This window comes from Cinclus cinclus, chromosome 1, assembly GCF_963662255.1.
Source record: "Cinclus cinclus chromosome 1, bCinCin1.1, whole genome shotgun sequence".
In the NCBI taxonomy this organism is placed as follows: Eukaryota; Metazoa; Chordata; class Aves; order Passeriformes; family Cinclidae; genus Cinclus; species Cinclus cinclus.
This window is the reverse complement of record NC_085046.1, coordinates 103,504,141-103,528,503: the sequence shown is the minus strand read 5'-3', so window position 1 is coordinate 103,528,503 and position 24,363 is coordinate 103,504,141. Positions and strand designations below refer to the sequence as shown.

General features: G+C 36.8%; 1 protein-coding gene across 1 annotated transcript in view; it reads right to left on the bottom strand.

Moving 5' to 3' along the window:
• Positions 1 to 23,845, bottom strand: part of LPIN2 (lipin 2) — a 35,479-nt gene extending 11,634 nt beyond the window's left edge. Inside the window, exons 1-10 of the mRNA XM_062488270.1 lie at positions 23,532 to 23,845; positions 18,359 to 18,559; positions 15,900 to 15,995; positions 12,274 to 12,572; positions 8,318 to 8,425; positions 4,289 to 4,412; positions 3,338 to 3,659; positions 2,997 to 3,096; positions 2,043 to 2,230; positions 754 to 847 (exon numbers count right to left, since the gene is read on the bottom strand). Of these exons, the coding sequence (XP_062344254.1) occupies positions 754 to 847; positions 2,043 to 2,230; positions 2,997 to 3,096; positions 3,338 to 3,659; positions 4,289 to 4,412; positions 8,318 to 8,425; positions 12,274 to 12,572; positions 15,900 to 15,995; positions 18,359 to 18,559; positions 23,532 to 23,618 (1,619 nt within the window). The 5' untranslated portion in view covers positions 23,619 to 23,845. The remainder of the gene's footprint in view (positions 1 to 753; positions 848 to 2,042; positions 2,231 to 2,996; positions 3,097 to 3,337; positions 3,660 to 4,288; positions 4,413 to 8,317; positions 8,426 to 12,273; positions 12,573 to 15,899; positions 15,996 to 18,358; positions 18,560 to 23,531) is intronic.
• Positions 23,846 to 24,363: the final 518 nt, after the last annotated feature.

Sequence of the window (24,363 nt, the reverse complement as noted above, 5' to 3'; positions counted from 1 at the left end):
TCTGTCTACAGATGAATAAATATCAGCATAAAATACTTGGCCCTGTACTAATGAAAATATGTATTTGCTGCCAACTGTAGAGGAGACGAATCCCCCTGCAGATACACCTGTGAGAGCCCCCCGGCACTTTCTCTGAGATAAGAAAAACTACTTGCTTAGAATGACTCACGCTAGAGAAAATGTAAGCTCTTCCTCTTATCTTTTTAGAGTATTACTGGTTAGGTTTGATTCTTTATAATTGGTTGTCCCAGACAAAGAAAGATAATGTAGTTGGCTAGAATGCATTAACCCTGTTTTTTATTAGTTTACTTGTGATCCCCCCAGACCCTATAAAATTACATGTGTGTTCCCCCATCTTTGGATTTGTAGCCTGACCTCCCCTTCACAGACATTAATAAAGCCTGTGGAAAAAGTCTGAGCTGCTCTCCTGGTCTTTTTACACTGGATGGAAGAAAGTTAAAAATACCTTGTAACTTTCCTCTGCCCAAGAACAATGGGCAGGGGAGACAAGAAAAAGTTAAAGCCAACCACTAACACTAACATTTTCTGCAAGCAGAATAATTTTAATGTATACAATTCAACATCAGTGGAAACTACAGAAAAAATATCTCACTTAAGCTAAATTGAATGCAGATCTTTGTTTCAAACAGATTCACACACAAAATGCAATGGAAGCTGAGAAATGTGCTCACTTCAGAGACCAGATTTGAAATGAGATTTCTATGACTTAATTACACGACACAAAGAATTTACCTGTTATAAATCCGTATTACCAAGTTAGGATTGTCTATGAGTCCAGGGTTTTCAGCAAATTCATGGTAAGTAATAATATGTTCCATGAATTTTTCTGCAATAAAAAGAGATTTTAATTAGAAAGCAATAATATAAAATCCCAAGATGTCTGATTAGTTTGCATCTAGGAAAACCCTTTCTGTCATTTCAGAGCCTCTGCTGATCTTGCAGCATCATTGAAGATGTGCTAATTGAGACCTTCCTGTCAAGAGTCCTGTGACAGCCTCCTCCCTACAGAAAAAGCCTTGGACCACTTCAACAGTCAAAAAGTAAAGAGCATTAAGAAATTAGAAGAGGAAGGATAAGGAGGAACTAATTCAGTTCCAAGGCTGAAATAAGAAAGCCATGCTTGTCTAGCCAAGTTTTCTTCAAAAATTATAATGGTGGGTAAGGGGCCTACATACTACACTAGAAGAAGAGGGGGAAGGGTGATGTCAGCTTTTCAGGTTTGAAAAACTACTATCACTAACTAGCATTTTGACAACTAGTTTCTATATATGTTTGCAGAAATCCATGATTTAGTGTAAGACTCCTGCAATCAAGACATTCTTTTTTCCAATCAAGTCCAGTATTACTACCATGTTACCACAAGAACTGTCCTGAGTCTTTATTAATAAGCACCTAAATTTCACATAATCTATTATAGACTGGATGATCATTTAAAAAGGTAATATTAAAACACTGCAGTACATGTCCATAAAGATTTTATGCTCCTAAAAGCTCCCTCAGAAATACATACAACTTCAACAGTAAACAGACTAAAGCATTAAGAAAGAAAAATCAGCTAGTAAAAATCTAGAGATTAACAATCATTTAGGAGAGAAGTAGAACAGAAAACACAGTCCAACACAAAGGGGTTTTGTATCACTTGAAGAAAACTGAAAAAGAAGAAAAATTATCAGGCAATTGGAAAGAAGATGAACTGCTAATATTACACAGGACTAAGCAAGGACCAGCAACCAGAAATCGATGTAGTTGGTCAGATAAACATATAGTACAAAAAAAGAGACTGAAAGCTTCTCAAGACATCAAGTTTTCTTGATTAATATGAGGTTCAATTCTGCTATCACTCGCTGCTTGGCAAATGCTTGAGAAATTTTAGAAAAATGAAAGATTTTCTATCCCCTTTTCTCAATGTGAACATAGTAATAAGCCAAAGTTTTCTAAGGAGGAAATCAGAGCAATCAAGCCACTTCATTTGTTTAGCTGCCTGAGCTCTACTCCTCTTTATGCTTTTGTCTTACACTTACCTTTAGAAATCTCTCCATTTTCATTGAGACCTCCACAAAGTGAAAGTGTAACATCAGGCAAGTCCATAGCAGAATCAGACATGCACTCTGTGCCACTATCAGCAGCAGCACTTCCCACTGACTGGGGTGATTGGGAACCAGAAAGGGTATCTGACTCTGTCCACTGTCTGAAGCCAGGATCAGAATCACTGAAGGAAAGTGAAAAGTATTTTACTTGAAAAAAAAAGGTTCTTAGGTTACAGAACACACTGTATGATTATTCCTCCCAAAAAATCTTGCTTTTGCATTTCTACATCATTTCACAACCAATTTAAAACCAACCTAACAAAAACCCGGACACACACACTCACACAAACCCTTCATAATATTGGCAGACTGTTTCCAGTTCTCCTAACATTCCCCTAAATTGGGCAATAATTACATTTCTTGCCTAAATTGGATTTAAATGAAGAAAACATCCTCTACATCCTACTTCTGCAGAGTAACACTGTGCTTCTCAATCTTTACCAGAAAGTTGTAAAGTAAGAAAAAGGAAAAAAAGGTGCTGTTTAGTGTTTTTAGAACATTATCTGCTGCAAAAGTTACAACAGAAAAAATGACATTAAAAATTCACATTGCCATTTAAGGCTGGAGTCACTAGTTTGATCCACTGAAAAGTTTACCGTATGGCTGAACAGGAGTTCTGGCACAAAAGCAGTTTAAACATACTCCCCTCTATGTCTGCAGAACATACAGGTTCCACAAAGAGGAAACTCTCAGTAGTCACCTCCCATGTGATCTTTCAATGTCCTTCTTGTCAAATTAGAATTTTCACAATGAGGTTAAGTACCGAATACGTCACAGAAGCCTAAAAGCCTGAAGTCAAATTGCTTCTATCAGAACTGGCACATAAATAATACATGTAATGCAACAGCAGAATTACCCCAGATTCACAGTATGTTACTTCAAAATTACCTTTTGGGAAAGTAGAGTGCTGCAACTTCAGGCTCCAAAGCCTTTAGGTCATCCAAGTAAATATCATCAGGGCCTTGATGATGGCTTCGCTTGTGTACCCCTGTTAATTTTAACAATTAAGATTGCTAAGATGAAGTTACCCAGGCATGTTAAATACAAACAAAATCATGGATGATTCAGACATATTTGTATTATTTTTAAGTTCCAGAGTTTCATTATCATTTTAGTCAGATAAAATTTTAAATAGGAAAAACTGAAAAGGGACATTTATACTTTTTCCACTATGACCTCAAGTTTGGTAGATCACTCTGAGGGCAAGAATCAAGAGCTTTATTCCACACCTTTCTTTTTTGAAGGAGAGTCAGTTTTTGCTGTTGGTTTTGTTTCTGGTAAAGGATCCATCAATATTCTAGAATGATGATCACCAGCCAATGGCAACGGAACTTGCGGTTCTACAACTGCAGAAGCAACAGAGTCTTTAGCATCCATCTGCTTAAGGAAAGGATGAGTTCTTGGCTCAGGTTTCAGCACTGTACAGACAGAATCTTTCACATCGTCATCATCTTCAACTTCATCAGAGCTGAGGATGACCCTAAAATGAGTCTTCTCTGATGGAGTAATGGTAGCTGTTCTGCAGTGTTCCAGTTTTTCTTTCTTACTTATCTGAAAAACAAAAGTCTTGTTAATCCTTTCACTTCACTTGTTCATTTTATTCTGTTCTAAAACATTAAAACTGTACTCATGGTACAAGTTCTCATCACACAAGGAAATCAGAAAATAACTTAAACAAGAAATGTAGCAATATAAAACACGTCTCACCATATTAGCCAAGTTCCTTGCAAAAGAAGATTCATAGGAGCTTATTTACAAGTTCAGTAAAGAAACTGGCACAGAGGAAGTGCTAACTTGACCAAACCACAGCAAGGAAAAAGCCTACGTGAATTTATCACGGCCTCCTTTAGGTATAAAATTTACTCTTATCAAGGCTACAGTTCCTCTGGAATGAAACAGAACTTACCCTACAGGAAAGAAAATTAATTTCTTAAGATGTTTCCTTCGGATTATAACTAAAAATTAAAAAATTTCATACTTTCACTGCTAGGTTTTCTGGGATGACTTTGCCGAGCAGCTCTTGAATGCAACAAAGCTGACTCTCTCTGCCTGCCACAAGGGGCTGCTACTTCCCCATTTCATCTATATCTGAACAACAGCAGCAGATTTCTAACCCTCTCCTAGGACAGTCAAATATGCCAAAATTCAGACACAAAGCTAGAGACAATGAAAACACTTACCTTGGTTGACTCTGGGAATCCTCCCCATGTCCATTCCATGTGAGATTCAGATCTGAGCAAGCTCTCAGCAGGCTTAACTTCTAGTTCTGAATCACTTTTTGGGCAGACTTGCTCAGAGAAAGGGCTACCAAATCAATAAGAATTAAAAAAAGAAAAAAAAGAAAAAAAAAGAAAAAAAGAAAGCCAGTGTTTAAAATGCATTAATGCATTTGTTGTGCAGCAACTGTTGGTAGAGTTTTCAACAGCTTAAACAGAGCTTCAATTATTTGGCAACATGGCAAGAAGCCCAGCAGGGTTTTCAAACGGTGAGAAATTAGGTTAAAACCAAAATCACATTAAAGGACTTACATAGTGATCACACTAAACAGATTCCTCCACTGCATCTGCAGCGCAGGAATAGCTCTCCCCTCAGCCCATGTTCCATTTTCTCAAGAACAAAACTAAAAGGTTTATCAAAAAGTAAGACAAAATAGTTTTAAGTTCCTTACCTCTGTAAAAATGTAGCATTTCATAGCATTGCTATGCAGAGACTTGAGTAATAAAAGTCTTGCAAACATAAGTCACAAGTGCAAAAAACATCAATTCCCAGTGCAAGGGGAAAAAGATTTCAGAAGATAACTTAAGATAGGAAAAAGAGATTACTTGAAAACTTCCTTCAGACGTATTCAGACTACATGACCTTTAAAAATCCATCCTATTTTTCCTACAGTGGTTATTACCCGTAAATCAGAAACTGACTTCTGAAATGTACTTTAGTTAAGATTACTTTTAAGCCAGAAGAACACCCTACAAAATGCTAGAAAGGATTGATTTCAAAATCAATTTGCACTTAGGAGCTTAGAGATTAAAGAAAACACAAGGCTCTGTCTACCCTTCCTTGAACAGGGAAATTATATTACATATTATAGAAATGTTGCTTTTTTTTTGATATTCATAACATATTATGGTTTGGGTTTATATAAACAAACCTCAGTATTTGAATTTAAACTATAGGGACCAGAACTGGACACAGCCCTCCACGTGTGGCCTGACCAGCACTGAGAGGGATAATTACATCTCTGTCTCTGCCACTAATGCCCTGTAGATGCAGCCCAGGATCCAGTCTGCCTTTGTTGCTGCAGCCATGCTCTGCTGACTCATGCTCTGCCTGTTGTCCCCCCCAGGTCAGCAAGGCTGCTCCCAACCACACAGATCCCAGCTTGTGCTGGGCTTTTTGGTTGTGACTTCCCAGTACAGGTTTGCACACTTGTTGCACCTGCAATTTGTGACTGGTCCAGGTGCTGGACAATCTCTTTGAGGATCCCTCTCCCATGAAAGGTTAGGCTAGATCAGCTTTTGAGGTCACTTCCCATTTGGGCTGTTCAATGATTTAATACTGAAAATTTTAAACTAACTCCCTACAGATATTTAATTTATGTATTTTTTTCCATACAAAATTCCTGCAAAGATTAGTTACCTAATTCAGTACCATATATCAAACTTTCTGAAGATTTGAGGATCTCTGGTTTTGTAGTATCATATAGGACTAAAATGCGATCACAATTCAGACTGTAAAAATAGACATTACACAGATAAGAATCCAGATGGCAAGAATCCCTCATATTGCTCTGAGAGGACACCTCTAAAATCCAAGATATCAGTACCTTTAAACATCTCTACAATGGTGAGCTGTCATCTCAGTTGACTTCCAGCCTTTATCACCCATGGACACAAAAAGAAAACTGGTATTTTCCCCCTCAGTTCTCCATTAACAATGTCATAGAGAAATCACATTTTGTGTACTGTTAGAAGGGCCTGTTTAAAGTGACACACTGATAAAAATAAATGTACACCTTTGTTTTCAGGAAGACTATGAACCAACTTTCCCTACATGTCAAATAATTTATTCCACCTAGACCACAAGTCAACTGGAAGCCATGCACAATATTAACATGCTTCTAAGTCTAATTCTTAATATTCAGGAGTGCCTGCAAAAGATTGAGTATTTCAGGGCTCCGGGAGCCTGAGTCTATTCCACTTCCCTAACGATATGTTTTTCACTGTCACTCTCAGGCAGAAGTGTTTAGTCAAAGGGCCCATGCTTGTAATAGTGACCTACTTGTGCCAACATTGCCTGTCAAAAAGGAAGAATACTGATGGCATCAGGTATCAAATAGCTGATGGTTATGCTTTCCATGTTATTATACTGAGTAGGACAAACAGAAGTGTCCTCATGGAAAGGACTTGCGCTATTTTCTTCCTTAAGCTCCCTGTAAGGGTTCTGAAAAGCAAGACAACCAACTGAACCACAAGTTAGATAGCATGTTCAGATCTCCAAAAAGGAGGTTATTAAAACCCCCCATTTCTCTTGCTCTGAACAATAGCTACATGATAAAATCTTTCTTTGATGGCTTAGGAGAAGTAATTTAAAGCAAAATTTCTCTTCTCCTACATATCAGAGAATCCCTGACCCAAGGTCCTCCCCACAGACAAAAAAGGAAAATTGCCAATTTCTCTGCTGAACTGCAATCTGGACTGGGTAGCTTTTTCTTAAAAAACAATCCCAGAACTGTGAAAAGTCTAGGTACCTCACATGAGGAATAAAGTTATTACAGCAGACTGGCCCCATAATACATAAATGAGAAGAGATACATGAACTATCTCTCCCCAATATAACCTGCTAGTCTATGTTAGCTCAGAGTTTTCTAAACTGAAAATGAGTATCAGCCTCCATGCTACAGTCAGTCATCTAGGTGCTACAATCCATACAGCAGTGTGTCAGTCCTTAGAGCCAAACACTGTGACTGCTTTTCAGTCACAAACCACAAACCCTTGGGGAACATCTGAAGACTACACCTCATTAAGTGTAATTGAGGATGTGGTTGTGAGCCCAAAACATAAAAAGGAATGATAATGGGATTTCCTGTCCAACTGCTTCTGTTCATTAACAAGCTATGCACTGGGAGAACTAGCAGGCACCAAGCATGGCGTGGTACATTCTGACTCCACTTGGGCCACAGCCCTGCAAACACCTGAAGCAGAGAGGTATCACACACTTCAAAAAATATCGGCTGAAGGTTGAACTCTTCTATTCTGCACCACCTATTGATGCAGAAGAACAGGTACCTGTGTACTGAGCAGGTAACAAGCAACAATGGCCATCTTGGAAGGCTGACCAGTAATCCTCACTGACCTTGTGAATGTACCTGCTATGAGGCAGATTTCTCAATCAAACTGAAAAGCAGTAGAACTGGACACTTGCCAAAGAGTTCAGATGAATCAAGATACCACTTAGCATGCTATGTGAGACTTACATGCCTGCTCCTGTATGTCCAAGGAAAGTACAAAATTTACCTCAAATACTACCACATACACACAAAATGCTTTCTTATGTATATAGAGATTGAGGTTAAAGTGGTGAAATCCAAAGCATGAGCTTTGAAAAATCTACAAAGTGAATGCAAGAGGAATAGCATGAACACCAGAAACTGAAGAATGTACTTGAATGTATGAATGTACATACAGAAGTCCCCTGGTCACTGAAAACTGGCTGGCAAGTTGTATCATGCCATTTTTAACAATCCAGAGTCAACTGATGATTATTTCAGTATGTCAGCACAAAGAAAGGTACCAGAACTCCAGCAAATCCCCTGTTCTGATATAAAATATGATTCAACTTTATGAACTAGCTTTACCTTGAGCAATTTGGATTACTTCACACAGTAAAATGTATCTTAACATGCTCATCACTTTTGCACTCTGACAGATCAAGTATTGCTTATGCTAGGGTGAATCATAGGGAACATACTAGCTTTCCACACCCTTCTCAGCTTCAGGGACTTTTATTAACTGTATTTCCTCTATTTAACATTGAAATAATATGCTTTGTAAAATTGCCAAAGTTTCAAATTAGTATCAAGTGTTGCATTGGAGATCACACAAGCTGGGTAAGTTTGACAGTTTTACAGATTGGGGGGAATGAATAAAAAGGTATTTTTTTATTATTATTACCCGTTATTATACAAATAATGACATTACCAAGTGACTTACTTCTCCAGAGGGGACCAGTCTCCATCAGATAAGGGGTAATGGTCCTTCGAATGATAAATCAAAGATTCTTTTTGCTCTTCACCCTTTGGTGATGAATTTGAGGATCCTCTGTAGAGACACATAAGACATTAGGTTAGGTATAAGAAATCTGTGTTACTAATTCAGTAAAAGAAATTATATAAGTGTTATTTAAAAAATCTAAGAGCAAAAGTAAGGAGTGTATAGCTTAAACCATTTGTTGTTTGCAAGACACATTCATGTATCTTTAAAAAGAATTTAAAAACTATTATTAATACTTGAAAATATTGCAAATTTGAAAATCTACTACTCCTGCAAGTTAATACTGAAGAAATCACAACAGCATAAACAATACTACTCTACATGAGTAATGGTTAGTGATTTTACTCTACAAAGGCAGATAATATTAACAAAACACAAGGGTGAACATAAATTTTTACACAATAAACTTTACTATGTGAATTTTACAATCACTGGAGAAGTTGAATTAGAACAGTTAGTTTTGACAATGTACACTTAACAAATTAAAATAGTAAGAAACCAAGAGTAGGTACTAGCATCACGATTTACCCAAGAACTTACAGATTAACATCAACTACAAGGGGATAAAATAATGCACTGGGAATTCTACTCAATATCTATATCAAAGACCCAAACCCAACAAACAGTAAGACCCACTGAACAGGCATACACCCTATTTTAAACAGAAGTCCCCTTGAAATATTACCATCATAAAGTACTTCTGATCTTTTCACAGTTTTCTGAATTTAACTGAATAAATAGCTCTTCTCAGGATACAAGTAACTTGTTTGACATTAGATCAAGGGCATCATGCCTATACAGCAGATAAGAATACAAGGAAGACATGCCTGGAATTTCAGTGCAAAATGCAATAGAAATTATTTTATGCCATTATTATAGAAGACAAGACTACTTTTATTCCAGTGCACAGTTGCACCGGACTTTTTTTGAATGCTAATGCTCATTTCTCTCATGGATGGAGGAAAGAAAATATTTTGCTATTATCAAATGTGTAAATATTTAGAATTTGCATGCCTACTCAATTAGATACTAAGCAGTTACAGTCATCTACCTCATTTGCACAAGCTTTCATTTGGTAGACAGTCTAAGTTATGGTAAATGCTGAACTCTAAAAATGTCTTTTTAGCTCCACTTCTTATGCCACAGTAGTATTCTTAAGAAACCTGATGATGCTGCCTGACTTAAGAACTGCAGACTGTCCAGCCTTTGTATTAATGAACTAAGGAAGCGTGACTGAAATATGTTTCATACTATCACTGTCAGCAGTACTACAAAGTATCTCCAAAGGAGGAAAAAAACTAAGTAAACGCAAAAAAACCAAATATTAAAGAGGTCCTCAATATCTTTACTTCAGTTGGGAGGGAGGCAGGATGAAACATGGATGGTACTGAACAGGTTTTATTCACTGGAAATTAGCAACAAGAAGGGTTCATACAAAGGATGCAAAACATGAAGTTTAACTGGTAAGTGGATGAACACAGAACTTAAAAATCCAAAAGCAGTTGAAGATTATTGAAAATAAAATGGGAAAATCAGTATGCATCAACTTATAACTTGAAGTTGCACCATCAACTCTAAGCTATTTATTCTGCAATGATATAAGATTCAAGAGACAGATAACCACTTTAACCATTTTAACACCCTTAGCATTGGAGAAATAATGCCCTCTATTTCTGAGTTGCACATACTGTAACCTCAGTCCTCCTGGGTATTTTTTTATGTAAGTCTAGCACTACTGACATATCTAAATCATAGCTGGAAAAGACAAAGGACATATTTTGAAAAAAGCTGATAAACACTTGGTAATAGATTTTCCCAAGAAACATCTTTTTTACTTTATAAAGAAACAAAGAGATAAGACATTACATACTGGCACCTGTGACTGAATTTTTGACCTTCCTGTTAAAACATCAGCCTCCCTTTTCCTCTCCTAGTTTCACTTTGAAATTTGAAGCTATGCCTAAGAACAGTTAAGTTTCTCATTTCTTATCTTTCTTCCTTTTCAGAGCCCCACATTTATTTAAAAAAAAAAACAAAACAAAATCCACCACCACAATCTCAAACAAATCTACTGATTTCACCTTACATCCCCACAGGGTTTGAAAAGAAAACTTAAAAATGCTTTTTCACAACCATATCTTTATCTGGGAAGAAAACAATGTCTATTGCAAGGCATTTTATTTCCTACCCTGGTAGCCCACTGAAATGAGTGTATATAAACTTGACTAAAAACACAGAGCCACAAACCTGATGCATGTGGGCCTTCACCATTACAATGGTTTTTTGCTTCAGTCCTGCATTTACTTACTCTTCACAAGAAAATATCATTCTTTTACAAAATAATATTTTTCACTTAATAACACCCTGTCTGATAATGCATTTCTACTGCTGTTTCTGCTTATATATGTTAAGAAAAAGTTTAGAAATAAAAAACCTTGCCAAACTTTCATTTTAAAGGGTACAAAAAAATAAAACCAGAGTAAACTTGATGTAAACACCATGGTCTACTCAGCTATGACTAAACATTCAACATTCTGATCAAACACACCAATTTTTATTCACCGCTAGTCAAAGTAAAACAATTGCTAGAATAGCAAGTTGAATCCTAAACACTGGGTGAAAGCAGCTATTATTAACAAGACATTCCTTAATACTTCATATATTCATAATGACACAAAGAATAAACAATTATTGGGTTATATTTCCTCTATTCCTGTAATTGACAGTTACTTTTACTTTTGGTGGTTTTATTATGACAAGTTTAATGTTGTCTTAACTGTATGCTAAAGACAGAGCAAAAGTCCTTTCTCAAACTGAAAAAAAAAATTAAAATTTCAAACCAAACAAAATGCCAAGACTTAAACGGAGCAGTGAAATGACAATTCACTGACATAAATATGACACTAATAAAATAAGGCAAATTAACTAAGAAAGCCACACTTTAAAATTCAGATTGTTTTACACAGGTATAAGAGATTCCTGCTTTTCTGTTGCACTAACCTTTTTGTCTGGTACTTAGTACTAATTTGAGACTCCTTTGAAAATGTGTACTGATGGGAGTTTTTCAGTTATATTTTATTCTCTTAATCCAAAACATTCTTGCAATTCCCAGAGCTGACCTTGAATTTATTCAACCAGTATTACATTTAACAACAATGTTGTCCAGTGAAAAATACCTAGCTTTCTTTGAAAGCCAAGTCCTGATGAGTAGGCTTTTCCTGGACTTGAAGCATTTATACGCTTGATAGCTTTCACCTATAACCTTCATCTTTCCTGTTACCCTATAGACCTCTTCAACTTATTAGTACCTGCTACCACTTTAGCACAAGCTCCACTTTATTAAGAGTTATCCACTTCAAAATACAGGATTGATTATTTTTTCCTCCTCCCTGCCCCCCCCCCCCCCCCCCCCCCCTCCTCTTCACATATAAAGAATTCTCCTTACTAACATGAAGGTAACATGAAGGGACATTCATTTTTATACTTTTCAGCTGCCAAAGTAAACTTCAGGTTACAGAGAAGCCAAATTCAGATATGGTGTGCTACAAGCATTCCACACTGCAGTCTATCTAGAGGTTACCAAAGACACCAGAAGATCACTCTGCCTCATCAGAGAAATCACTCTCAAACTTTCTCATCAGTCACACAACAGATTACAACAACACTTCTTCACCAAGATGGGCTTAACTGCATTTCATGTTCATAAAGAAATGGACCAACTTTAAGGCAAATCTGTGAAGATTTGGAAGATACCTGTTTGGAGTTTTGTTTGGTTGCTTGAGGAAAGGCATAGTCAGAGCCCACCAAAACTTGTGCAATACTTGCATGGAGGAAATTGAAGAAGTCACCTTTTAAATGTTCAGTGATAACAGTGGAAACAGCAACTAAGAGCCTACCTTAGGGGCTGTACACTTTTCTCATCATCTGAGCTTATTTCCATTTCAAAAATATCTTCAGTCCCAGCAGAAGAGACTTGATCTTCTTTCCTGCTATCTTGTTTGTATTTCTTCCTCCTCCTTTTTTTCTTTTTCACAGAACCTGGGGTGAATACAGTCTCTGTTTCTCCAGAGTGTGGAATTTCTGAGTTTGCACACATTCTCTCATTTTCACCTGATTTCAAATGATTGTCAGTGTCTTTAAAAAATTGATCTTCAGTGGGTATTGGAGATGTAGCCAAATAAGCAGGAACTTTTTCCTAGGGACAAAAAGAAAAAAAAAAAGAAAAAGCTATTTTTTTCCACTTTGTTTTGTTCACACAGGGTAGCTGTCAGCTATATATTCATCTTTGTACCTGTATTAAGACACAAAGCAATACAGATGCCCAATGTTATGAATCTAATATCTAGAAAGGAACCAAGTTCACCAAGAGTGATTACAAGAAGTTCAGAAAAATGCATGTTAGTATACTTACAGTTTTCAGACATGAACAACTGATTTTGCCAGCAAAGCAAATATCCAGTCAGTGGAATGTTTTTGAAGTTGTCTGCCCTGAGCACACCAGTTCCAGGCTTATTAAATGTGTTAATAAAAAAAGGCTAATTAAATCCACTGCTGTTTATTTTGCAACTGGTTCATGGGAAGGTATAGGTTGAAAAGGACATCTGGACAACATCTGGACCTATCTTCTATTACAAGCAGGGCCTCAGGTTAGGTTATCCAGGGCCTTGTCAAGCCAAAGGTTGAGTATTTGTAGTGATAGAGGGAGTCTATCACTTCTCTAAACAATCTACTCCTGTATTATATTGCTTTTGTACAGAAGGATTTTCCTTTTATATAGTCAGTATTTTCCCCATGCCCTTTGCCCTGCCTTATGACTAGCCTTGTGAAGAGAGTGTGTCTGTTCTGTACCTTGCAGGTACTTCACGACTGTGGTTAGAGTCCCCTGAATCCTCTCTAGGCTCAATAGAACAAGCAACTTTTTTTCCTATTTCAATTTCTCCAGCCCTCCACCAAGCTCTCTCCAATTCTCCATGTCTCTCCTGAACTGCGAATGCCAGAACTGTGTTCCAGATGTGATCTAACATACACCAGGCTGAGCAGACAATCCCACATCCCTTCACCCGTTGCTGTGCTATTGCCGATGCTATCTGGGACATCTGCCTTCACTGCAGCCAGGGCACGCTGCTGGCCAGGTGATGCAGAGCTGCATTGCATCCAGTCAGATCCCAGCCTGCACTGCTGTGTGTGCCAGCCCCCACTTCCAACCCTTATGTGAGACTGCCTGAGCATCTTGGTTAAACCTTGGTGTCAATCTTGTTGGTCCAGTCTCCCAGCCTGCCAAGCTGGCTCTCTGTGGTGGCTCTTTTTCTGACCTTTCTACCTCTCCTCTCAGTTTAGTGTTGCCCACAAAATTGGTGAAGGTGCCTTCCGTCATGTCATACGTGTCAGACATTATTTACGTACAGTGTTTTTCAAAAAGAAAAAGTCAACTATAATTTACTTGCCTTAACACCGAGATACAAACAACCAGCCCTCAACTAAGGACAACCCACTGCTCTTTGAAGGAAAAGCTTTAGCTGAGGTTTATTTACATTGTAACAAGAAACCAAAAAGACATGGACACCTAGTCTGAAAGAAAAACACTGTGAAAGGACAAAGACAAGGTGGAAGAAAAGCAGAAGAGAATGGAATTTGCACAGTGAAGAGAAAAAGTTATGGAACTCAATTTTGTGGTAGCAAATAGAAGTAATCACGAGATGTCTGTTATTTTACTGGACTCTTGTGCAGAAGGTTAGTCAGGAACACTGATGAGATACAGGCAGAGTACTGGTACTACTTTTGTTGTGCTCAAAGTCTTATCTGCTACTTAATACTAAATTAAAATTTTCATTGAGTTAAGAATTACAGAACAAACTTTGTTCCACTGGCTGTAAAGTACAATGAAGTAGAAAAAGGAAAACAAAATACAGCCTTATACAACACTGATGACACACAGATTTTTTGCATTATAAAAAACCTTGAAATAAAATGCTAGCACCTAAACTAAATATTCTACACAATCAGTGATAAACAGTCAAGAATAAAAAAAATAAAAAACAAAACACTCAGGAAAAGCTAAAAGAAAACTGGCTGGAAAATTGTCCTGATTTACATGGGTTGAGGTGAGTGGTATTACTTCTGAATGTCAAGATGTGAAAAATGCAAAGACTGAGCCCTTAAAGCACCCTTCTGAATCCCCTCCAAAGGAAAAAAAAAAAATCAATTAGAGGTTTATGATTTACCCCTTAAGCATAGCTTCAAGAGGACAACAAAGATGTTGGCAGGGAAAAAAAAAAGCCTAAAAACAGTAAAAATAAATCAGTTTTGCTTTGTAGCAAACTTGATCTATATACTCAGCTTGAATTACCAGCTTTCAAGAACACATTATACACAGATAAGGCACCCTTGTTATAAATCAAAATGTACTATGGAAGTGCAATAGCTCTTTTAAAACACTGTACTGGGGACAAAGGCAGTGGTTAACACCCTTGCTTTCTGAAAGTCATGAGACTGATCAGTTCCCATCAATGTCTGACACAGCCTAGATATGTAAAAAACTGCTTTCAGTTTTTATTTAACCACAGTGAATTAAAACAGAACCCAACCTTCTTTTCACTTAGGTTTTATAAATCCCAAGCTGTCCTTTGGGGTCTTAAAGCTTATTTTCCCCTTCCACTTTAAATTGCATTTAACTCCTTTGAACATGACAGCTTCCTCTGATCCCTCACAGTAAACAAGCAGCACTCTAAACTAAAAACTGGATTGGTCTAATTTCCTTGAAAGACTGATTTGTAATAACAAGAGGAAATTACACTTTATATTTGACTTCTGAGAAATTTTTTTCCTCTCTCTTCTGACTATTTTTCATTAAACCTTTTGGACCCTTGCATTTTAAACTTCTTTCCTTCAGGCTTGGTGAAAAATGCCAACAGACTCAAAAGCAATCAGAACCAAGGCTCAGGACTGACCAATACTGTGATCACATAGCTCCCATATCCTTCGGAAATCACAGTAAAAATGAACCATTATTCCTGTTCTTCAGAGGCTCATTAGCTTCCAGCTGCAAAAGATTCTTGGGAAATAAATCTCAAGTCAATGAAGTTACTGTTACCTCATAGAAGTTTCATAAATAAAATTGTGAAAAACCAAAATTTGTAAGGCAAATTAAAAATATGCCTAAAATTAGACTTACTTTATTAGTAGAGGCACAAGCTGCAATAACTTAAAGCAAAAACTATTGTAAGACTGCAATCAGTATAACTGCCGTCAACAAGAATGAATTAACTAAAACAAAAAAACTTCAGCACATCTTGCAAATAATGGTCTAATTAATGAAAATAATTAGTTACTTGATTATTACTGGCAGCAAAATTGTACAGAGCTTCAAGCATCTTAATGAAGAGATGAAAGAGATGTTAAGATTCAGTTACAGAAAATCTAGCTTTCACAGAAATGAGGATATTGACAACACTGTATGAAGCACTTTAAACCCACTACTGTGTTATTATTACATTGTAGCCATCAACAAGCACAAAGTCCTTACGTTTTCCTCCTCTGTTTCTTGCACAAAGAAAGCTTCTCCATTGTCACCCAATTTCATATGAAGATCAACAGCATCGCCATTAATTTCTATATCAATCTGTGGAAAGAGACAATTTATTGCAAACAACTCATCATGGGGAAAGTGCTGACCTCGAGAACCACTTAGCTCTAGGAATCAATTTTGTTTCACTGTATAATGGTGTCCCTTTCTCCTCTCTCTTTCTGACACAAGTCTGTCATAATGGTCTTTAGTTGTTCACCTGCAAAATTCATCATGCCCTTGGCAGAGAGCCTAACAACCACAAGAAAAATAAGAAAAAACTAAACTTTATATGAAGACTGGATCATGTTGAAACAATTATTGATATAGTCTTTATTTTGTTGAAGAATGACTGAGACTGTTGAAATGTTTAACTCTCAGTCTGAACTTGGGCCTGGTATGAATCTGAACCCTGAACACCAGAAGTTCTGCTTGGAAGTCTCCTGGAGACAGGCTTTGTCTGAAAGTGATAAGAGATTTGCCACAATTATTTCTGTAACTCAAGTTAGTGTTTCCGATTTTCCTGCTCATGAGTTTATAGTATGACATAGGACCACAACCCTCCCGCAACTACCCTGTTTTTGTCAGAGAATGTTTTCATTGTGCTAAAAAGGTACCTTTTAGCCAAGAAAACCCAGTCATAGATGATAAATTAGGTAAATAATCAAACATTCATGGGGACTGTATCCAAATCCTTAAGATAACCACTTTTCTTCTTCCCCACAATAACACACTGATTTTGATCTGCTAATCATATATCTTTCACAACTGTTTATTTTTAAAATATTTTCTTGCATTTCCAATTCAGCAACATAAGTTTTAAAAACCTCACCTTTTCTTTACTGCTAGTTTAGACATACAAGCATCTCTAAGTTTAGCACCTATACCTCACACTGGCCTCTGGAAACCTCCTTATATACCTGAAGCTGAAGCCCAGACAGGCATACTTCGTGTTCCCACACATCTTGGCACTACAAATTGATCTTGGCCTCACTACATGCCAGAGAAAAATGCACTCAAATGCAGTAACAAACACTCAACTGACTATTGATAAAACTGAACAGTAACTTCCAGGATGGAAGAAACAAGGAGCAGCAGTCATCTACACAAGCAAAAACTGAGAATTACACTGATAGTCTAGTACAACAGGCACCACAAGTAGATGTTTCTACTATTCAACAGCTTTTTAGAGACACCCAGAAGCTGAAAACTTCTCAAATTTGGTTCAGCTACTCAGAAGTGTATTAACAAATTCGAATTTCAGACCACTCCTGTTGTAAGCTTGCCTAATGTCAGAAAAAGTACAGCTATACCACCTCTTTTGTACCCTGTTGAGAACTGTAAGGCAATCTGTTACAAAATTGTTGAAGTAAATAAATTCTTTGTCATCAGCAAGCTTGTTAAAATAAACACTAACAAGTGGGAAATCAAACAAAAAAATAAACAAAAAGCCAACTACTCACCTGTGTTACTATGACAAACATACAACTTTAATGCATGTAACTCTAACAATCAACATTTAACAAAAAGATGCCCTGACCTAACTGCTCTTTCATTTTCATTTTATTCTCTTTTTACAACCAAAATATAAAGACAGGGGTATCTCCCCACAATAACCATTTACTCCTTAAAAAAAGCAGAATATAATCCTGAGGGTTTATGTCCTGTTTAAATCAATTTGTATTTTGGTAATATACCCACCTGCCATAGACAGCATTTACCCCCTACAACAGCTCCATTTTCCAGCCAACTCAATCCAACTCACTGTCTTGGCATGATTAACAAAGCCTGTGAGAAGGGGATGGAAGGACAATCTGCTTGGGTAGCACCATCTTCTCAGAATGGCTGGACAAGAAATTGGACCAGCTTCTCTTTCAAATGCACCCACACAGGAATGAAACTTCAGTCTCAGTTTTCACTTGCTTGTGGATGTTAATAACTGCATTTTCTACTGCAAATCAGCCTTGAACACAGCTAACAAGGAGCAATATTTTTAATAGTTCACCAACACTTAACATATGCTCTGTCTGTCCTTCAGACATTCCAAAAAGAGTTGCTTACATCAAGGATCAGTTAAATAACATGAAACATTTCTTTCCCAGCATACTTGGATAAGTAAACAAATATCTCCACGTAAACATTTTTTAAACTGTGAAGTCTATATATCAATATTTGTCTTTTTGCATAGGCCCAGAGCTGCCTCAGTTTTTCTTTGACAGCATTTTTGCAGAGTCCTTAGATTACCACAAGTTCTGTTTTGCATTCCACAACTACTACCCTGCACAGCATTTATGAGTAACTGTTCTGGACTAAACTGGTCTGCTAACTGGGAACAAGGGGAGCTGGGGAAGGGAAGGAAAAAGGAAAAAATGAATGCCCTAGTACTCAAAACTTTGTTTTGACCCACTTTCTGAACTCACCACTTTTTCTTTAGAGCGCAATACACCAAGCTTCCCAAATCGGACATGGAAAGGAGAACACTGGTATGTCCCATCCTGCTGCCGGACCACAATGACATCGATGCACCCTGAAAGGGTTGCCTGATTAATGCCTTTGTACAGCTCCTTCACAGTAACCAGGACTTGTCCTGCAAGTTGCCCCACGTAGTTCATAGTCTGAAACTAACAGAGAGAAAGAAAGACAAAAAACAAAACAAAAACTAAGTAAATTTAAAACACGATAGGTTTTTTGAAATTATTTTTATAAAAACATTTAAATAGATGTGTCATGTAATTTATTAATTACTCTACTGTAACAAGCTTTACACAAATGTTTTCAAAAATCAACAGAACTTTTGAGGCAATCCTTATATTACTAAAAGTACCCAGAGTTATAAAACCTATTCCTAATGCTTTATTAACTTGCATCTATGACTTATTAAATACTTCAAAGAAAATTTTGAAGCATGTCATTTTTAGACCTCAAAGCCTAGATTTGAGTGATGCTTAGTAACTCAAATAAGCTAAAAAGAAAAATTCATTCTCCTGAGAATGTTTAATACAACTGATCCTATATTGAAAAATGAGATAATTGTACATAAGGATGCAAAAAAAATTTTACCACTTGAGAAAAGGTATGTAGAACATATTGCATGTAACTCTTCCTTTAAAGCTCAGCATTTCAAAAATGGCTGAGTCATCTTAGAGAAGTTATCAAAGTATGTAATAGGAGAAAAGAGATACACACATTAAGAAGATTATGCTATAGTCAAACAGGATAAAGAGCACAGAATCACTTTTTGAAAATTCTAATCCATTAAAAATACTTAGGTAAGTGAATGAATTCTGATTGACTGCAAGTCTTTCAGACTAAGAACACAATTTGAACAATGACTGCCAATAAGAAATTAAAGTCCAAAAATTCCTCACAACGTCTGAGCTTTAACAGAAAGAGGAGGGAAAACTGGAAATGTTCTGCTAGAAACCTAAGTGCAATCCTTCCTCATTCTACCATTTCCTGCCTCCCACCCAAAAGTCTGCTACAAGCTCATTTCAAAAACATTCAAGCAACTGCAGCCGCAGAAGTCAAGGATATTTAGGAGAACAAAGAACCACTGCCAACAAGCAAAACCCACAACACTGAACACATAAAGGAGCCTAAATTATTTTTTTAAAAATCTATTCTGGGATATTATTTCTAAAAAAATTACTTTTTTTTCCTATTTGCAATTCTATTTTTAATAGTCATTGATCAAGGTTTAGGATTTTTCTTAATACCTCTAAACAAAACTGTACTGAATTACAACAGTTATTCCTAGTGATACTGCTTCATTGTCTACATAATTATTTTTTTCTCTTTTGAGCCTCTCAAGTCCTCCTTACAGTAACACAGGATATCTCACACTCACCCAAAAGAGACCACTTTTGTGGCATCTATATACCAATACAATTTTAAACAGGCAAGAAATCTGAAACTACTTTCACCCTTACAGCAGCTATGGAAACATTTTTCTCCATCTCAGGCTTCTCATACATTACCAAGTCGTGCTAACATTTTTAAAAAGTAATTCCTTCCTTTTCACAAGACTTACAAAGGAAGGTGGAAGGTTTCCTGCACAGATTTACAAGTGTCTTGAAATTATAAACAGAATTACTATGCTAGGTAACATGCTAGAGAATTTTCTTCCTGTAGCCTGTTGATGAAGACAAAAAGAACAGACTGCCATTAAGTGAATAATGAGATTAGGAGGATGGACTTTCTATCAACATTAGTCATTAATTCAATTTCATCTGTAAGTAGCTTCATGTACAAATATAAAACTGATTGCTTGATAGTGAAGTAACAGCTCATTCCTTGTAAAGAGGGATGGTCTCGCTTCAACCTTTCTTCATCTGACCCTCTTAACCAGCTGATTTAGCTCCCTGACACAGCTGGCAAAAGTCTACCTTTTTGTTGTTGTTTGTTTCAGTGGTTGTTAGTAAGTTAGATTAGCTCATTAAGCAGAACATGACAAACACCTGAGTCATGAGGTGCTGAGCAGCACCAGAGAGCTGGGGAGAAAAAAAAAAAAAAAAGGCAGGGAACTGAACATCTCTTTGACAAGTGAGATATTTGCTGCATCTCATGGAACTGTAACTCAAGACAGAGAGGAAACAGTATCTCTGCTTTCCTGCTGAAGCAATTAGTCTTCACCTGTTATGACAGCTATGTTTAAACTCAATCTCAGGAAAAAAAAAATAAAGATTTTTAATGCATTATCATTATCACTCATGGCTCTACCTTGGCCACTTCCAAGAGCTGTCCACAGTATTAGCTTAGAAAGAAAAGCTGATTTTTTTGTCACCAAGGAGATGGCATTTCTTAAAGAAATGTTTGACACAATCAGTAATAAAAGTCTTTAATAGAGTCTCCATTCCATACACTTCATTTCAGTGAACAGGACTCGAGAAGAAATTCTCTAAGATTTAAGCAGGGACTTCTTAAAAGATCAAAATTTCACACCTTCTGCTAAGTACTGATGATAAATCTAGTTTTTCTCACACACATGCTAACTTGACCATAGACATTTTCACCACACAACCCACACAAGACCAAAGCATTCACCCATTTTACATATATTCTTGCTTTTCTGTAGCAACAATATCATCTCTTCTACAGGTATCAGTTTCATTTCTGTAGCTCACGGCACGGCCACTTTTATGAACAAATACACACTGAACAACCTCTAACATTTTGAAGTTCATAGCTGGTTCACTCTTACACATGGAAGAGTTATGAACTTTTGTACCTACTGAGTATTAAAAACATTGCTTATAAGGAAAGTAGCTTTTTATGATCCAAGTCTTGACATAACCGTTGTTTTGTACAGTACAAGTAAACCAAACTAGATAAAGGTAATAAACTAATGCACATTATTGCTTACCAGACTGCAGTTCAGCTATTAACATAATGGTGCACCTTGCAAGATAAATATGTTATATAAGAAGGTTCAAACTGAAGCAAGAAAGCAATCAAATAGAAATGCAGCGTCACTACATACCTGAGAAACAGGTCATTTTATCTCAAATGTCAGTAGAAGCTCAACTGGGAGATTTTAAAATTCGGGGGTTAGGATTTGGTTAGAGCTTTGTCTGGGTTTGTTTTCCTTAAATGTTACTGTATATTGTTGGAAAACTTGTGGTGAACAGTACAGAATCAGACTACAGCAAGAAAGGAACAGTATAAAATGTTATTGCGCTAATTTTTGATATGCCATAGAAATATCCTGATCACGGCATAACCAGTAAGACAAAGTGTTTCCTCAATAATGCTCTTTATTTCATGCTTAGTAAACATTTCTTAAATATCACTGCCTTGAAACCAGAGAGAAGCATGCCTTCCTAACCTCCTAGAAGAACCTAAAAAGCACGCTGATTGCCAGTTTGGAAATTCAGGATAAAAGCCTGATGGAAAAGACCAACTAAGAAAGGCAAGGTAGTAATACTTCACAGTACTGTTTAGCTTTTATGTTTTATTTCTTTTGATAACCAGAACCTACACATTGCCTGATGCACTGAATTCCAGAACTCTGCATAAAAACTGAGGCTAATGCAGCTCACTACTACTTACTCTTCTCAGACAGCAAATTAAAAGGCTATGAATACCTGAGGTATCAAAGCAGAAACATTCTTTATGACTTCTGAGGCTCCAGAGAGACTGATTTTTGAATATTTATGCTATACTACATAGTTTGCAAAAATTCTTCCAGCTGAAGAATATTAATACCACTAAGCTAAGTGCAACTGAAATTGGAATGGGAGAAACAATCTCTATGTCATATCATGAAAATAATTTTTCTGGCAAGGAGCCGTTGCACTCCCAAAAGTAGAAACTGAAACTGCTTTGGTTTTTTAACTTTCTTTTTCTAAGAGAGCACAAAAGTAAACACACAATAAGAAAAAATATCTGCTTCAGAAGTTGAATAACTAAAATGCTGTGCCTCCACTTATAAAATACTCAAATCAGTGCAACTAAAATTAACCCTGGATATACAGTTTGTCTTCCTCATGTTGCAGCAATGGTTCTCAGAAATAATAATTAAACAGTACTCCACCTCAGAGTATCTGATATGCTTGACATGACAGACAAGACACATTTTCAAAAAAACTCATTACCAGGAAATGCTTACATTACCATAACCTGAGCAGGAGGTTTTGTGGGTAGGAATTATATCTCTGTACCATTAACAAAGATGTTATTTTAGCTGCCACTAAACCAACATGCCTTCTTTAACTTTTTTTAGTGTTATTCAGTAATATCCATACACAAGTGCAAGATATAATCAAAAGTCTGTCCACAACAGGTGTTTTCTGTGCATATGGAGAACTGCTTTACTAATGGTAAACTACATTTTTTTTGGTTCTTAAAGCCATCACTTTTTATACAAGTGCACCCATATGAGAATGCCTACAAGCGCCTAGTTCAACAAGATAAAAAGAAGAGTGCAAGTTGCTCAAAGGCAAGATATCAGATTGCTCTAGAGAACTACAACTTCAGAGGGCATGAATATTAACTTTCACTGAAAAAAAGTTACTTAGCAGTATATCATAGCTTCCAGAAGAGTAGATATTCATACATTTTATTTATTTTGAGATACATTTAGAGGGCTAAAATACATCTAATGCCACATGATGCAAACAGCAAAGATGTATTTGTTTCAAGAGATTAGGTAGAACAAAATAAAAAAAACATGCAGGGCAGTGGTCTACCTCAGTTTATCTCATTTTGCCTGTATTTGCATACATATAAATTTATGAAGCAGAAGTCTTCCTTAAGCAGAGAAAAATCTGTAGCAAGCGTTTTACTAGTTTCTATTTTGTACCCTGGAAAAACTGTGGGGGGGAAATGACCCTTTCAAACAGGACCAGTGCAGCATCAGATCTGCTCAACAAAAACATCTTTGTTCCCAAGTCAAGATTTCAATGGGGGTTTAGGATTGCTCCTAGTACTGTACAGAGCAGTTATGGAACAAAAACAGGAAACAAAGTAAGTCTGTTGAATGCCTAATTAAGGTCTTCCACATACTTTTAAATAGAGGCAGTCAATTTTTAGGGATTTTAACTGTGTTACAGGAAATTATATACCCATATTTAGCAATAAATCTGTCGAACTCACCAAGATTCCAGAAGGAACCTTTTCATGGGCAGCAACATCACTTCTATTTGAGTCATCTTCAAGAACATCCTTTTCTGAGTTACGCATCTCAGAAAACAGAAAACTAACCTTCCACAATACAGGTAAACAAAAAAATAACAGCCGTAAGAAAATGTTGTAGCAGCATTTCTTCTCTTCTCATAGAAGCAGAAGAACTGTGTAAACCTTCTGGTCTCTTAGGGGAAACTGCTTGGTGTACATTCCCACGCAGAATTACGAGTAAAAAGGAAGTGCTTCTTTAAGAAAGCCCACAGAGAAACTCCCTCACCAATAGGCTTTGCTTGAGATGTCCCAGCCCCCTTGCGCTCTCCCAGATAAGTAACAACATGGGCTGACTTTGCCATATGTTTGCACTGATAGGTGATGATCTTGGTTTGCACCACCTCACGTGACCACAGCTGAAGCTCCCACAAAAACAGGGATTTAGTTAATGATTCTTAAGCAAAGTCTACATTGGCTCACTTGGAGACTTTTCACCCACTGTTGCAACTCCACCATTGGCAGCAGCACTCCAAGTCCTGGCTCAGCCCAAGTCAAGACTGCCTGATGACACTCCATGTGCTGCTCCCTCTGCTGATGGCGTCACTGGGGCAGCCAGGAATGTTCCATACAGCAAATTTCACAACATTCCAGGGTCTGCTATTTGTGAACTTTTCTCCCTCTTTCTTGAAATTTGAATTACATAATAATAGTAAAGAGACAACTGACCTGGGGTCAAGTTTATACCAAACCATACAAAACTAATGCACAACAAGATAAACATTTGTTTTCCTGTGGAAATTTTCTTATTTTC